This window comes from Oncorhynchus clarkii, chromosome 13 (assembly GCF_045791955.1).
Source record: "Oncorhynchus clarkii lewisi isolate Uvic-CL-2024 chromosome 13, UVic_Ocla_1.0, whole genome shotgun sequence".
Classification (NCBI taxonomy): domain Eukaryota; kingdom Metazoa; phylum Chordata; class Actinopteri; order Salmoniformes; family Salmonidae; genus Oncorhynchus; species Oncorhynchus clarkii.
In genome coordinates, this window is record NC_092159.1 from 40,410,912 (window position 1) to 40,424,969 (window position 14,058).

General features: G+C 44.5%; 1 protein-coding gene across 2 annotated transcripts in view; it reads right to left on the bottom strand.

Moving 5' to 3' along the window:
* Positions 1-5,590: 5,590 nt before the first annotated feature.
* Positions 5,591-14,058, bottom strand: part of LOC139364703 (protein tweety homolog 3-like) — a 61,736-nt gene continuing 53,268 nt past the window's right edge. The window contains exons 13-15 of one of the 2 annotated variants that reach the window (XM_071101683.1): positions 13,500-13,578; positions 12,947-13,051; positions 9,132-9,201 (exon numbers count right to left, since the gene is read on the bottom strand). In XM_071101683.1, coding sequence (XP_070957784.1) covers positions 12,968-13,051; positions 13,500-13,578 — 163 coding nt within the window. In that variant the 3' untranslated portion in view covers positions 9,132-9,201; positions 12,947-12,967. Of the gene's footprint in view, positions 9,202-12,946; positions 13,052-13,499; positions 13,579-14,058 lie in introns of both variants that reach the window. The other variant, XM_071101682.1, reaches the window with a different exon arrangement.

Consider the following 14,058-nt stretch of genomic DNA (forward strand, 5'->3'; position numbering starts at 1 on the left):
GAGAAGTGTCAGAGATGGCTATAGACGGTGATGATCTGGAACTGTCTGTACCCTGCTGACAAGACACTTTAACACCTCAGAGAATCTATAGCCTCATAGGTGTTACATCTCGCACCTCACTGCCTGCTGTTGGTTCAGATGTGTCAAAGCACACACGAAAAGTATGTTTTATTAGGGAGGTCTGCCTCGTTTTCACTCATACCCACTGGGCACACACTGGTTGAATCAACGCTGTTTCCACATCATTTCAATTCCATTTTTTAAATGTATTTTTTGAATTGAACCTTTATTTCACTAGGCAAGTCAGTTAAGAACAAATTCTCATTTATAATGACGGCATACACTGGCCAAACCCGGACGACGCTGGGCCAATGGTGGGGCAGTGGTGGTGTGGATTAGGAAACTCCTGCAGTGATGTTCATGGTGAATCCTGGCACAAGGCAGAAAAATGGCGAGGTATGGAAGGCGTCCAATGTTGGGAACAACTGCCAGGAGACAAACATTCCACAGCGTGCCGGGGATTGCGGAGACGCTGGTGACTCACACGCTGTCACCGTGGCCTTCCCCTGCAGATCACCCACCTAGCCAGTCTCCAATTAACAGCCCACAGTGTCTGTGGGATTAGGAGCGGCTGGAGTGGCAGGACAGTTCCGTATAGCCCCACTGGGAGGGAGCACTCACAGCAACTGGCTGAGGGCTTAATCCGCTTTCTCAACATATACTCAAAAGCTGGGAAGGCTGTCTTTACCATAATCCAGGTGTCACATATCTCTAGAAGTGAAGGCTCGCTTGAACTTCAGAGTGGCTATTACTTGTCAAGACAGTGTCCTTGAACAGACTATAGTGAAGATCCAGCCTCAGAGGAGTGCTGCAGGCTCCTCCCAGACCGATCCATCCATCCATATACCATAGCCTCTTGAAAGGTCCATTGGGTAAGGTAATACATTAGGGACCTTCTACAGTGTCCCACAGCAGGCAAAAACAGTTCCTGTGTGTTCAGCCAATAGCTTGATCTCACCCATCCATCCCACATTGACTCGGAAAGGCTGTGCCTGTAACTCATGATTATAGAATTATTTGATCTGAGTGCTGGGCAATTCATTCCTGTTGGCACAAGCTGTAATTGAATTATCCACCAACAGTCTTAAGAGAGTGACAATGATAATGTACTCACACACTTTCCATGACATTGTCCTAATTGAATCGTTTGAATTATCTGAAAACATCCACTTATTTCATCAAAGACATGAAAGGCTGCCCCGCCCATTCCTCACTCATATACCATCGCTGCCCAAGGCCCAAAGTACTTTCCTACACTTAAACATACACGGAGTACACAAAACATTAGGAACATCTTCTCTTTCCATGACAGACTGACCAGATGAATCCAGGTGAAAGCTACAATCCCTTATTAATGTCACTTGTTAAATCCACTTCAATCACTGTAGAGGAATGGGAGGATGTAATACATGTATCACTAGTCACTTTAAACAATGCCACTTTATATAATATTTACATACCCTACATGAATCATCTCATATGTATATAATGTACTCTATACCATCTACTGCATGTTGCCTATGCTGTTCGGCCATCGCTCATCCATATATTTATATGTACACATTCTTATTAATTCCTTTACACCTGTGTGTATGAGGTAGTTGTTGTGAAATTGTTAGGTTAGATTACTTGTTAGATATTACGGCACGGTGGGAACTAAAAGCACAAGCATTTCGCTACACATCTGCTAACCGTGTGTATGTGACCAATACAATTTGATTTGATAGGTTAAAGAAGGATTGCGTCATTCAGAGGGTGAAAGGGCAAGACAAAGGATTTAAGTGCCTTAGAACAGGGTATGGTTGTAGGCGCCAGGCGCATCCGTTTGTGTCAAGAACTGCAACGCTGCTGTGTTTTTACCACGCTCAACAGTTTCTCATGTGTATCATGAATGGTCCACCACCCCAAAGGACATCCAGCAAACTTGGCACAACTGTGGGAAGCATTGGAGTCAACATGGGCCAGCATCCACTTTGGAACCCTTGACACCTTGTGGAGTCCATTCACCGACGAAATTGAGGCTGTTCTGAGGGCAAAGGGGGAGGGGTACAACTCAAGGTGTTCCTAATGTCTGGTATACTCCGTGTACAAGGGAGCTCCACTGTGAGGCAGGAACACGAACTCCATTATACTTGGGGAACAAGGATCATCTCGTGAAGGATCATCTCGTACTGTATGCCCTGGGGTCTAATACTCTTCCCACTCCAGTGATCTACAGTGACAACATTGGCACCTGCAGGGCTGTTGAGTGACACGTGGGCCCACACCCTCAGCGTTAACATCATAACAGTAGCACCAGAGGAGATCAGTATTTCAATATTGATGCTACTCTCAGATATGCAAATATCACCGGCAGCTCTTACACCCCAGGTTGTGTCGCGTAAGACATGCTGGATGTTGGAGAGATGAAGACCCATCATCTTTACCAGTTGGACACTAGGTTGACACGCCTAAAGTAATTTGACCCCCATTACAACACATTCTGAAATGTACACAAGGAAGAAGGCCTGTTCTTACTGTGGAACACCAAAGAGATCTTCAGCAGAGATATGCAGGAAAGGTTCATTTGATAGCAGATGCAACAAAATAGAACATTTCCTGAAAACTTTTAGGGAAAAACAGTCCTAACTTAGGGACTCAAACACATGTCGAACTGAAGAAATCGTTTTTTCTTGTGTAAGTGTCTTAGGGGTGTGCGAGACACAAGCTTTTGCATGGAATGCAAATCAGGAGGCAAATTAATTCTCCGGACAGACAGGACCTTCTCCAGGCCTCTGCCCCGGCAGACACTCGAGAGATATGACTCCAAGCTACGAGTGTTGACTGAAGCTTGATTACTGCCATGTATGCCTCATAGCCACTGGCTAGGTCTGGAGATTTTCAGTTAAATACAGTATATTACAGCTATTGCATAATGCTGTTTATTCATAACCTACTGTATACCAAATCCAACTAATGCATCTGTAATCTAGGATTACTGTTATGGGTGTGCCCACACTTCAAATGGGGCTCAGTTCAATCATTCCATTGCAGTATTTATGTATTAGGCCTAAGAGCCAACCAGCAACCAACCAGCAACCAACCAGCAAAAAGACAATCGTCATCACAGAGGAAGACCAGTTCTTTGTAGCGATATACAAGTCACCCTGCCTTCTAACACAATAGCTCGTTCTGTAAATGCCATTTCCAGCCATTGTTGCTTCTACAGGAGGAATGCGGCCACATTCACGGCAAGTGTGGCAAACTAATGTGAAAATGTACCTTGTTAAACCTGTTAAACCGGAGGTGGTGGAAAAACATTAGTTCAAGACAGTAGTTTTGCCCAGGAGGCAAGACTCTCCTCAAAGCCTAGGAATGAAGAGGGATACGGTTTAGATCAATGTAAAAAGTAGGACAGTGAGAGGGAGGAGATTTGCTTGAGAAGATAACTACCGTGCACCAATACCAATGCTTGCTTTTCAAAATGACTGGCTTTGAGCACAGCCATGGAATAAAAGGTTAGGGAGGGGGCAACAGGGTAGCTCTAGCGATCCCTCATTCCCCCTCCTGGTGTGTGGGGGATGTGTGTAAAAGAGCTGCTGGGATGTGAGTAACACAGACACCCCCCCCCCCCAGGATACAGCTGCCTCTCTCTTTTGAGTCCAGCCACAAAGGAGGGACAAGCAACACACCCTGTCTCCTTGACTCCCAGGCCCTCCCATGACTCCCAACTACAATGTGCCTGGTAGGACGTCCCTCCAGTCAGATGCCTGGGACCTGCATTCACTGCTCTCTGCCTGGCTCAGTCCCACAGGACACTACTGTACATTGTGTTAAAAAAAGAGTGAATCAGAATACACCGAGACATCCTCTAGAATTAGACTTTTCTAATTCAAGCTAAAATGGATGACAATTTAGAGAGGCATCTACACTAATAGGCTTCTTCTGTCTGGTCTGTCATGCAGCTGCTCGGAGTCCTAGAGAGATAGCTGAGGTTAGAATCCTCCAGAGGAGAGATAGCTGGGGTTAGAATCCTCCAGAGGAGAGAGAGCTGTGCTAGTGTAGGAGCATCTGGCTGCGCGCCCAGGCCCGACTCAGGAAGTATCTGCTGGGGGTCAGAGGGCCCTGGCACCATCTCGCCCAGCTCCGTCATTCAGCCCTCCACCTCAATGCATTAGCAATGCATTCCTCCAATTCAACAATGGGGAGTAATTCAATTTCCTCAAGAGTAAGACTGTGTGAAATTTCATTAGCGCGCTCCTTCTCGCTGAATACATTTCCGGTGCATTTGCGAAAAACTTGGCTGCCTCTACAGGAGAAACAAGACTATTTAAACACCGTTCTGCTTAGTTTCTTTACTTCTCAGTCAAACTGAAACGTTGAGGGAGGGAAGGGACGCAGGGAAGGAAAGGGGGTAGATGTGATTGCTGCATATTCAGACAAGAATTAGAAAAAGTCATTTTAAAAAATTACCGAATATCGTAAGCATCATTAACCATTTACATGTAAGACCAATATAAGATCATCTGATATGCATTGTTGTCTCCATGCATACTTAACGTATACCCTAAAGAGTTACCAAAGTTCACATCTGGTGCGAGATACTAAATGGACCTTCCAAACTGATGACAGTGCAGTGAGTGGCCAGAAGGAACAGACAGCTGCTGAGTTCATCTACTTCTCCAGCTGTTCACTTATCATCATCCTACGACCCAGGAAGAAGTGTTGACCAGTTCTCTTTGTTCATACTATGTTGGAAGAACACGTGACAAAACCGATTTGATTTAAAAGGATTTGTTGGACATTTCTGTCATGTTTGTTAAATTCGTGTATCGTAAAGGCTGAGTCCCTAACGTCACATTTGTAGTAAAATGGTATGAACAAAATACTAGGATTAAAGTACTTTGGCTCATGATCATTTAGGATTGAGGGACCATTCACTCATCCATCCCCGTTCCCATCCCTCCAACCCCCCTTAGACTAGACAGGACGCCAGTCTTGGAGAGACAGCAGCTGCCTGACGTTCTGCCCTACAGGAAGGAGACAATGCTGGACGTCTGTCCTGTTTGTGACACTGGCCTCTCGCCTGCCGTCGGCCCAGTGAGGTTACACAGACAACACAGCCTTTCTCCTCCAGTCAACAGGACATCCAGGCCTATAGCCTTTCAATCTGCACACTACAGAGAACAATAGCACAACCCAGAAATACATTTGAGCTATATTACTGCCTGTAACAAAGCCTGCTGTGTTGGTATATCAAAATACTTGTATCAACAAACAACCATCACCTCAGAGTACTATAGCGCAGATATATTTACTGAGACACTGTGCAGTTCTGCTGCTACCTAGTGCTACTAGTCACAATGTCAGCCAAGTGGAGCAAGAAATCTTATCTTTGTTCACCATTGGTAGCTGCCCATAGGCTACATTATTTTACAGTGGAAGCCTGAGTTAAAATCAAACTCTCATATAAATCATGCATTTCTGTCCATTTGAAAACAGTTATGATCAACATGGTCTAGTCTTCACTTCATGTAAGGACAAGTCAGGGTTCAACAGTTAAGGTTGGTTTAATTTCAAAACACTGATTTCAAGCTCAATAAAACCACAGGTTTAACATGTACAATATTTTAGTAATTGCTTTAAAATAATATGAAAACAAATGAGTAAATCAACAGGGAAATGTTATCAAAACAAAGCAATGAAAGACAAAAACTATATCGTATTCCCATAAAAGCAACAAAAATGTTCTGCTTGCTACACATTGTAATATATGCAATGAACACTAAAAATAATCAATGGTAAATTACCTTTTTTTTAATGAAGCAAAAAAGATTTAATCACAATGACAAAGGAAATGTCAACTTCACCAGCTCATTTAGCAAACATGTTTTAAAGGGATACTACAGCATTTTTGCAATCAATCCCTTTATCTACTGCCCCATAGTCCGATGCACTGGTATATTCCATTTTTTTGTCTCTGCGTGCAGTTTGAAGGAAGTTTCTAACTAGCGTTAGTGCATTTGCTAGTAGATACCATACACTTCCACTCATTCAGCTATCGCTAGTTAGCATTGGCTCGCAGATCTACCTCTAACTCATACTGGATGCAGAGACGGTGGTCTATTAGTTCATCTGACTCTGGGGAAGTAGATAAAGGGCTTAATAGCCAAAATCCCGAAGTATCCCTTTAAAGTCTGTACATTGGTCTAGCATTACAACATTAACAAAGAGAATATGACTACTCTAAACACAGTAAAAATGCATCGTTACTATAATAAATGGTCTTTCACACAGAGAATAAAAGAACAATTCATTTTCAGTTCAAAATGTAGGGCTCATTCTCCTCGTTTGGTTGCTCAGGCAACCGCAGTGCTGTGAACTGTACAAACAGGCCTACGTGAGACATTTAAAAAGATCCTAGTAAAGGTAAGGTATTGTGTTTGGTTATTGTCACAGTCTGAAGAAAGGACCACACCTCTCATATTGATCACAACGCAGGACGAAGGGGCGCCAAGAGAAGCGTCGGTAGCAACAACGTACAACAATATTTCACTCTACGTTTGAAGGGACACCATGCTTTAAGAGTCCACAGGAAAGTAGGATGTTCTTGCTGAAAAGGTAAATGGTACAAGTGAACCCGCGTCACCACAGCATTTCTTCAATTCACCCATTGTGAAACAATTACCGCAGTTGTATTTTTTTTCCCTCTCTCCAAAATAATTCTTTATGCTAAAACACATCTTTGTGACCATGAAATGCTGGTGCATTAGGACGTCCATCTTGCAGTTGTCTTGGCTGTTGTAACATGCATAACCGTATACTAGAACACATGAATTCTACACCTCTTTAGAAGAAATACATACTAATACATGTACACAGCCTCCAGACACTGGATGTAACGTGATGTTACAGTCTGTGACTATATCCATAGGGTTCAGCAGAGGAGAACTGTGCGAGGCGGTCAGAGATCTGCTGGGAGGACAGGAGACTGGCAAGCAAACACACCGACCACTGTACGCAGACGAACACCAACACCAGCACAAGATACCTGGCTAACAGAAGACTACTGCAAATGATCTTTTAAATGAGTCTTATAATGGTGGAGGAAAACTCCTATTTTGTTTGGTCTCTCAGCAACCTGGAACAAGTCCTCATATCTGTCTGTTGAAAAAAAAAAGCTTGTGCTTCTGTTAGTTTCATAAGGACCTTTTATTAAGCATATCCTCAATTGACCAAACTCTTGGATGTAATGAGAATTGCAGTTCTGATACCAGCAGTCTGTGGTATTGATGAGAGGACAGCGGGTCCCACCGTTCACAGCTCTTCTTCTTTAGTGAGCGTCATCCGTCTTTTCAGTTCACACCATCCAAGAGCAGACGCTGGAATCGAAAATAAACTTGTTTTCCACAGCAAAACTCTCCAGTTCAAAATCCATGTAGCTTCAGTCATTTTTCAGGAATAGTGGCATACTAGATCACTCCCCCAGCCACAAACATGCAGGTCAGGACTAATGTAAGAGTTAAGAGGTCCCAGTCTTTTCCAGTCATAGACCTACTACTATAAGACATTATGAAATGAGATAACTGGTCCCACTCACAGTCTGAGACAAATGCAATAACAAGCTGATGTCTACGTGGATAAGAAATCAGCAGTCTCAGCTGGTTAGACAGTAGTAACGATATATCAGTGTGATCTCGTCAGATACATGGATTGAGAGAACGGATAATACCACTTGATGTTAATGCCCTTTCCTCGATCCGGCGTTCTACTGGTCGTGTTGCAAGTCCTCCAGATAACAGGATTACATGAGGAACTGAGATGATTCACTATTATGAAGAACCCGGAACACGGAATGCTTGAGAAACACTGGTCTTTGTCGTTCAGACATATCAGGGCCATAGTATTGTTGAGGTACATCCGGCCGTTGAGGAACCGTGCCTGGATCCCAACTTGCTATGATAGAGGCCAAGTTCTGTAAAAAGGTGTGAGAGAACAGTAGTTTCTAGGCCTTTCCACAGCTCTCTGTGTAAGGCATTGCTCAACATCTCCTACAGCAATGAGAGAGAGAGAGAACAGTACGTAGCAACATATTGAACAAAATCACTATCAATAGTAATCAGTGCTAGATATTCCCATAACTGTCTCAGTCCTCACCAAAGCAATGGGGGTTTAGTTTCATTATCTCAGGTGTTCTCTACTTCACAGCACCATAACCAGTGGTTTTTGCAGTGGGTAACATGGAGACCATTTGATGGTGGATGTCTCTTTCATACAATATCAAATACAGGAAGACCCCACAAGTGGCAGACAAATAAAACCAAAAGATGTTGTTTGAGCAACATATCCTCACGTAAGACAATATCACTCCGTTCAAGATGATATTTGGTGGACTGAGCAGACAGAGGAGTGGAAAAGGAGCAGAGATGTTTCACGAAGAGCTGGAGGCCAGTTGCCTCATTAGTCTGTATTGTCCCTGGGCCCCGAGGGTGGCCCAGCACTGAGGCGAGGCGGTGGTAGGGGGTAGCAGGGGAACAAGGGCCACCACTCAGTCAGTCCACTAGCAGCCCATGAAGAAGATGACAGAGATCACACAATGCTGGAAATAACCTCCCATTGGCCCTCACCCTGCACTGGCTAGCTGCTCCGCTGTGGCCCAGCTCAGACTGGCCATCTGGAAACATCATGAAAGGGCCTACGGAAAACATTGTAATGACGACAGAACTATTTACATGATGCGTCTGCCTTGCGCGTTCCTTTCTTTGCTCTGCCATCAAGCACACTTCAAAAGACATATTTGGCTCAGATGTTTGAAGTTGTTGCTGGGGGAGAGGGCCAGTAAGAGCGAAGAGGAAAGGAGATGGAGACTGTAGCCTGGATGAGGATGGCGATGACGTCACAGAGATGTTGAGGGGCATTGGAGAAGAGTTTCCAGAGGCTAGGTGGTTCCACACTGGTGTGTCTGTTGGTGGGTCACGCCCTCGGTGTTGTCTAGAGCTGCGCCGCTGGGTGATGTGGTGGGCGGTGTGGAGTGTGCTGTCGTGAGTGGTGTGCCGAGTCGTGTTCTTGGTGCTGTGATGGGTGCTGTGGAAGTACGGGGGTGGAGGTACTGGGACCCGGTCCGCTGTTGGCCAGGTACTTGGCCCTCATGCTGGAGGTGTACTGTTGAGAGAAAGAGACATGTAGGCGTAACAAAACAGCAGGGGATGACCCGTGTATTCACAGATAAAACATTTTCATCCAATAGAGAACTATATAAAAATTGAAAAGTCATGAAAGGGCCTCTGGAAAACATTGTAATGAAGACAGAAGTCTTTACATGTTGCCTCTGCCTCAGGGGTGTATATTTGATATTTTCTATGTTGGAAAGTGCAGGTCTTTGCCCTGACATCAAAAAAGCATGACTAATGTAACAAGCTGAGAACAACAGGTCACCTTAACAAATCAATAGAGAGGGTTTGGCTGTGAGGGCTGGAGAATGAACAAGCTCCACACATCACAGATGACAACACCAACAGAGAAAACATTCTGTGTCCATTAATTCATTTGAAATGGAGTCACTGAGCAGAGTACATTAGCGATACAGCACCGGGGCTTTGCATTGTGGGAATGTCACCCTGGGAGTCATTTGGACAGCCTATTGTGGAAACCTAGGATCAGCAATATGTTCAGAATATCGCAGATTCCCCTACCCTCAGATTTGGCTCTGAACAGTCTGTGTGAGATCAGAAATCTACCTACAGTATCTACCTATATACTATAGGTAGAAACTATAGGTAGATACTAGTGGTAGATAATAGTGGTAGATACTGTAGGTAGATACTAGTGGTAGATATTGTAGGTATATACTAGTGGTAGATACTAGTGGTAAATACTGTAGGTAGATACTGTAGGTAGATACTAGTGGTAGATACTGGTGGTAGATACTAGAGGTAGATACTAGAGGTAGATACTAGTGGTAGATACTGTATGTAGATACTAGTGGTAGATACTGTAGGTAGATACTAGTGGTAGATACTAGTGGTAGATACTGTAGGTAGATACTAGTGGTAGATACTCGTGGTAGATACTAGTGGCAGATACTAGTGGCAGATACTGTATGTAGATACTAGTGGTAGATACTGTAGGTAGATACTAGTGGTAGATACTGTAGGTAGATACATTTAAACTAAATTCCTGACATTTAATCCTGGTAAAAATTCACTGTCTTAGGTCAGTTAGGATCACCACTTTATTTTAAGAATGTGAAATGTCAGAATAATAGTAGAGAGAATTATTCATTTCAGCATGTATTTCTTTCATCACATTCCCAGGGGGTCAGAAGTTTACATACACTCATTTAGTATTTGGTAGCATTGCCTTTAAATTGTTTAACATGGGTCAAATGTTTCGGGTAGCCTTCCACAAGCTTCCCACAATAAGTTGAGTGAATTTTGGCCCATTCCTCCTGACAGAGTTGGTGTAACTGAGTCAGTTCTGCCCACAAATTTTCTATAGGTTTGAGGTCAGGGCTTTTTGATGGCCACTCCAATACCTTGACTTTGTTGTACTTAAGCCATTTTGCCACGAATTTGGAAGTATGCTTGTTGTCATTGTCCATTTGGAAGACCCATTTGCGACCAAGCTTTAACTTCCTGATGGCTTGAGATCTTGCTTCAATATATCCAGGTAATTTTCTTTCCTCAATATGCCATATTTTTTGTGAAGTGTACCAGTCCCTCCTGTAGAAAAGCACCCCCCAAACATGCTGCCGACACCCCTGTGCTTCACGGTTGGGATGGTGTTCTTTGGCTTGCAAGTCTCCCCCTTCTTCTTCCAAACATAACGATGGTCATTATGGCCAAACAGTTGTATTTTTGTTTCATCAGACCAGAGGACATTTCTGCAAAAAGTACAATCTTTGTCCCCATGTGCAGTTGCAAACCATTGTCTGGCTTTTTTATGGCTGTTTTGGAGCAGTGGCTTCTTCCTTGCTGAGTAGCCTTTCAGGTTATGTTGATATAGGACTCGTTTTTCTGTGGATATAGATACTTTTGTACCTGTTTCCTCCAGCATCTTCACAAGGTCCTTTGCTGTTGTTCTGGGATCGATTTGCACTTTTCGCACCAAAGTACATTAATCTCTAGGAGACAGAACGCGTCTCCTTCCTGATATGACGGCTGTGTGGTACCATGGTGATTATACTTGCATACTATTGTTTATACAGATGAACGTGGTACCTTCCGGCGTTTGAAATTGCTCCCAATGATGAACCAGACTTGTGGAGGTCTACAATTTGTTTTTCTGAAGTCTTGGCTGATTTCTTTTGATTTTCCCATGATGTCAAGGAAAGAGGCACTGAGTTTGAAGGTAGGCCTTGAAATACATCCACAGGTACACCTCTAATTGACTCAAATGACGTCAATTAGACTATCAGAAGCTTCTAAAGCCATGGCATCATTTTCTGGAATTTACCAAGCTGTTTAAAGGCACAGTCAACTTAGTGTAAGTAAACTTCTGACCCACTGGAATTATGATACAGTGAATTATAAGTGAAATAATCAGTCTGTAAACAATTGTTGGAAAAATTACTTGTGTCATGCACAAAGTAGATGTCCTAACCGACTTGCCAAAACAATAGTTTGTTAACAAGACATTAATGGAGTGGTTGAAAAACGAGTTTGAATGATGCTAACCTAAGTGTATATAAACTTCCGACTTCAACTGTACCTATCTACCGTATCTACCGCACCTACCTACCCACCCATCTATCCAGTGTATATATAGTATGTTTCTACATGGGAAAGTAAGGGCTTATCATACTGTACTTAGAGATAATAAACCATACTGGAATTGGGTTGGGTTGTCACATCTGTGTACATTACAATGTATTTATTGCAAAGGAAGAAGCAGACACAAAACCAGGTGCACTTGCAGTACATACTCTGTGAAAGGATGTGACAGGTTTACAGAACAAACAGGACTTATTCCACTTGCCTATAACTCCTATAGAATATACATGCCATTCAGCTTTTATCCAAAGTGACTTGCAGTCATGTGTGCACCCGGGATCATCAGCGTTGCCAGCGCCATGCTCGGCCAACTGGATAGAACCAGACGTTATATCCTGCACACGGTTGTACTGAAAAGTGGCCTTGCCAGATCATCATGACTTTCAATGGGAGTCTCTTAGACGTAGAGGTAAAGTGAGGTGGAGATCATCCCACTCCACACTCAGGAGCCATTTGACCCTTTATAGTGTACATCTATGAGCTCTGAAGGCCAGGAGAGAGACGGACACATAGGTGGAACAACCTGACAATAGCAGAAAGATGTTCTGGCTCACAGAAGAACTCAAGACTTCCAAAATGAACCAGTACAAGTCCTGGACCAGGGGAATCTCCTGGCAACAAAATGGATAAATTTGTTCTCTTCTATAGTAATTAACTCTTTCCGTTTTCAAAACCGTCAATCCCTAAAAAAAGTCTACTCAGAGGTCATTCACAGTGTCCACTCCTTACCAGACCCTCCCTGGTTCCGGTGGAAAGGGGAATGCAACAGTCTGAAGGGCTCGGCAGACTGCAACGCAGTTACGTGAATGCCGTTTTCTATCGGACGTAGGCTTAAATGTTCTTGAAAGAAAGGCCATGGTGGGCCTGGAGGCAGGACAAGAACGTGACGTGTACCACCTAAAACAGCTGCAGTACTGGGGGATAGGAAGGCATGCTGCCCAAGGCCACAGTCAGGGGACACGCGTTAGGTGAGGGGTCACACTAGCAAGACACAGGAGGGCAGTGGGGTGGCAGGTAACTCTGGATAGGGCGTGGGTGGTTGGGGTTGGGGGGGGGGAGTAGACTTGGTTTGGGGGGAACACAGGCCAGTAAGTGAAGGTAGGTGGGTGGGTGGTAGGGGTGGGCATTGTCTGTACCTGTTAGCATAGCGGAGGAGGTTACCAAAACGATCTCTCACTCGCCGAGGGCTTTAACTGCCAGCTGTTGCGGCTGTAACTGTCCATGTCGGCAGTCAAATACAACTGTGTGGGTTTGCAGGAAAGAAAACAACAGCGACAAGACAGTATAGAGAAGATGCACAGCGCAGAGTCTAGGCCCAAGCAGACACACTGACACCAAGGAGGGGCTCAGCCTCCAGGACAGGAGGGCGACCGGCCAGGGAGGACCAGGGACCACTGACAGAGGGATTCAGGTTGACTTACAACACACAACCTGTGGAGACTGGTAGCTAGGATCGTCATGTTGATTCTAGCTCTTACTGTGAGCCAAACTTGAATATGTCAAAATAAGAGGCAAAAACAAAACGCCGACTACACCGAGACATCAGTTCCAAAACCAGGCCCCGTTGGCAGACGGTTTACTTTAAAACAAGATCTTTCATTATCGTGTCCTACACAATGGCTGCCAAATGACCCAGTCAGTGGAGGTGTTCTGTCCATCAGTGTATAACGTAGACATTGGGACACTTACCGAGGGAGGAGGGGACTCTCTCTCTATCAGTGGGGTGTTCTCACACCGCGGGTTCTGGAAGGCATTGGCATTCTGGGTCCTGTGTAACAGAACAAACACACACTCCCAAGGTTAAACACAGGCGGGGATGGAACTACAGCTGCAGGACCTGTGCGCGCGCACACACACACGCACAGAAACAGGTGCACAAACACGTACATGACTTACTGACCCTCAAAATATACTTTCATTGCCACAGAAGCACATACCCACATATACAAATAGTTCATGATACCATTTAACCCCTACAGGCACCACAGACACAGATCCCCACAGAACATCCATGGCTGTACTGTACTGTACAATCCACCAAAACCAGAGCACCACCAAATCCCCTCCCCCAGGCCCCATCCTAAATCCTAAGAGGTCCATTCATAAGGCTGTTGGGTTTCAAAGAACCACAGCTGGAGAGCAACAGCTGCATCACTCATGGCCGCCAGAATGTGACCCTCTACGGGGGAGCAGAGCACCGCTCCTCTCTTTCTCAGCAGTGCCCTAAACGTGGAGGCTGTGCTAGTAC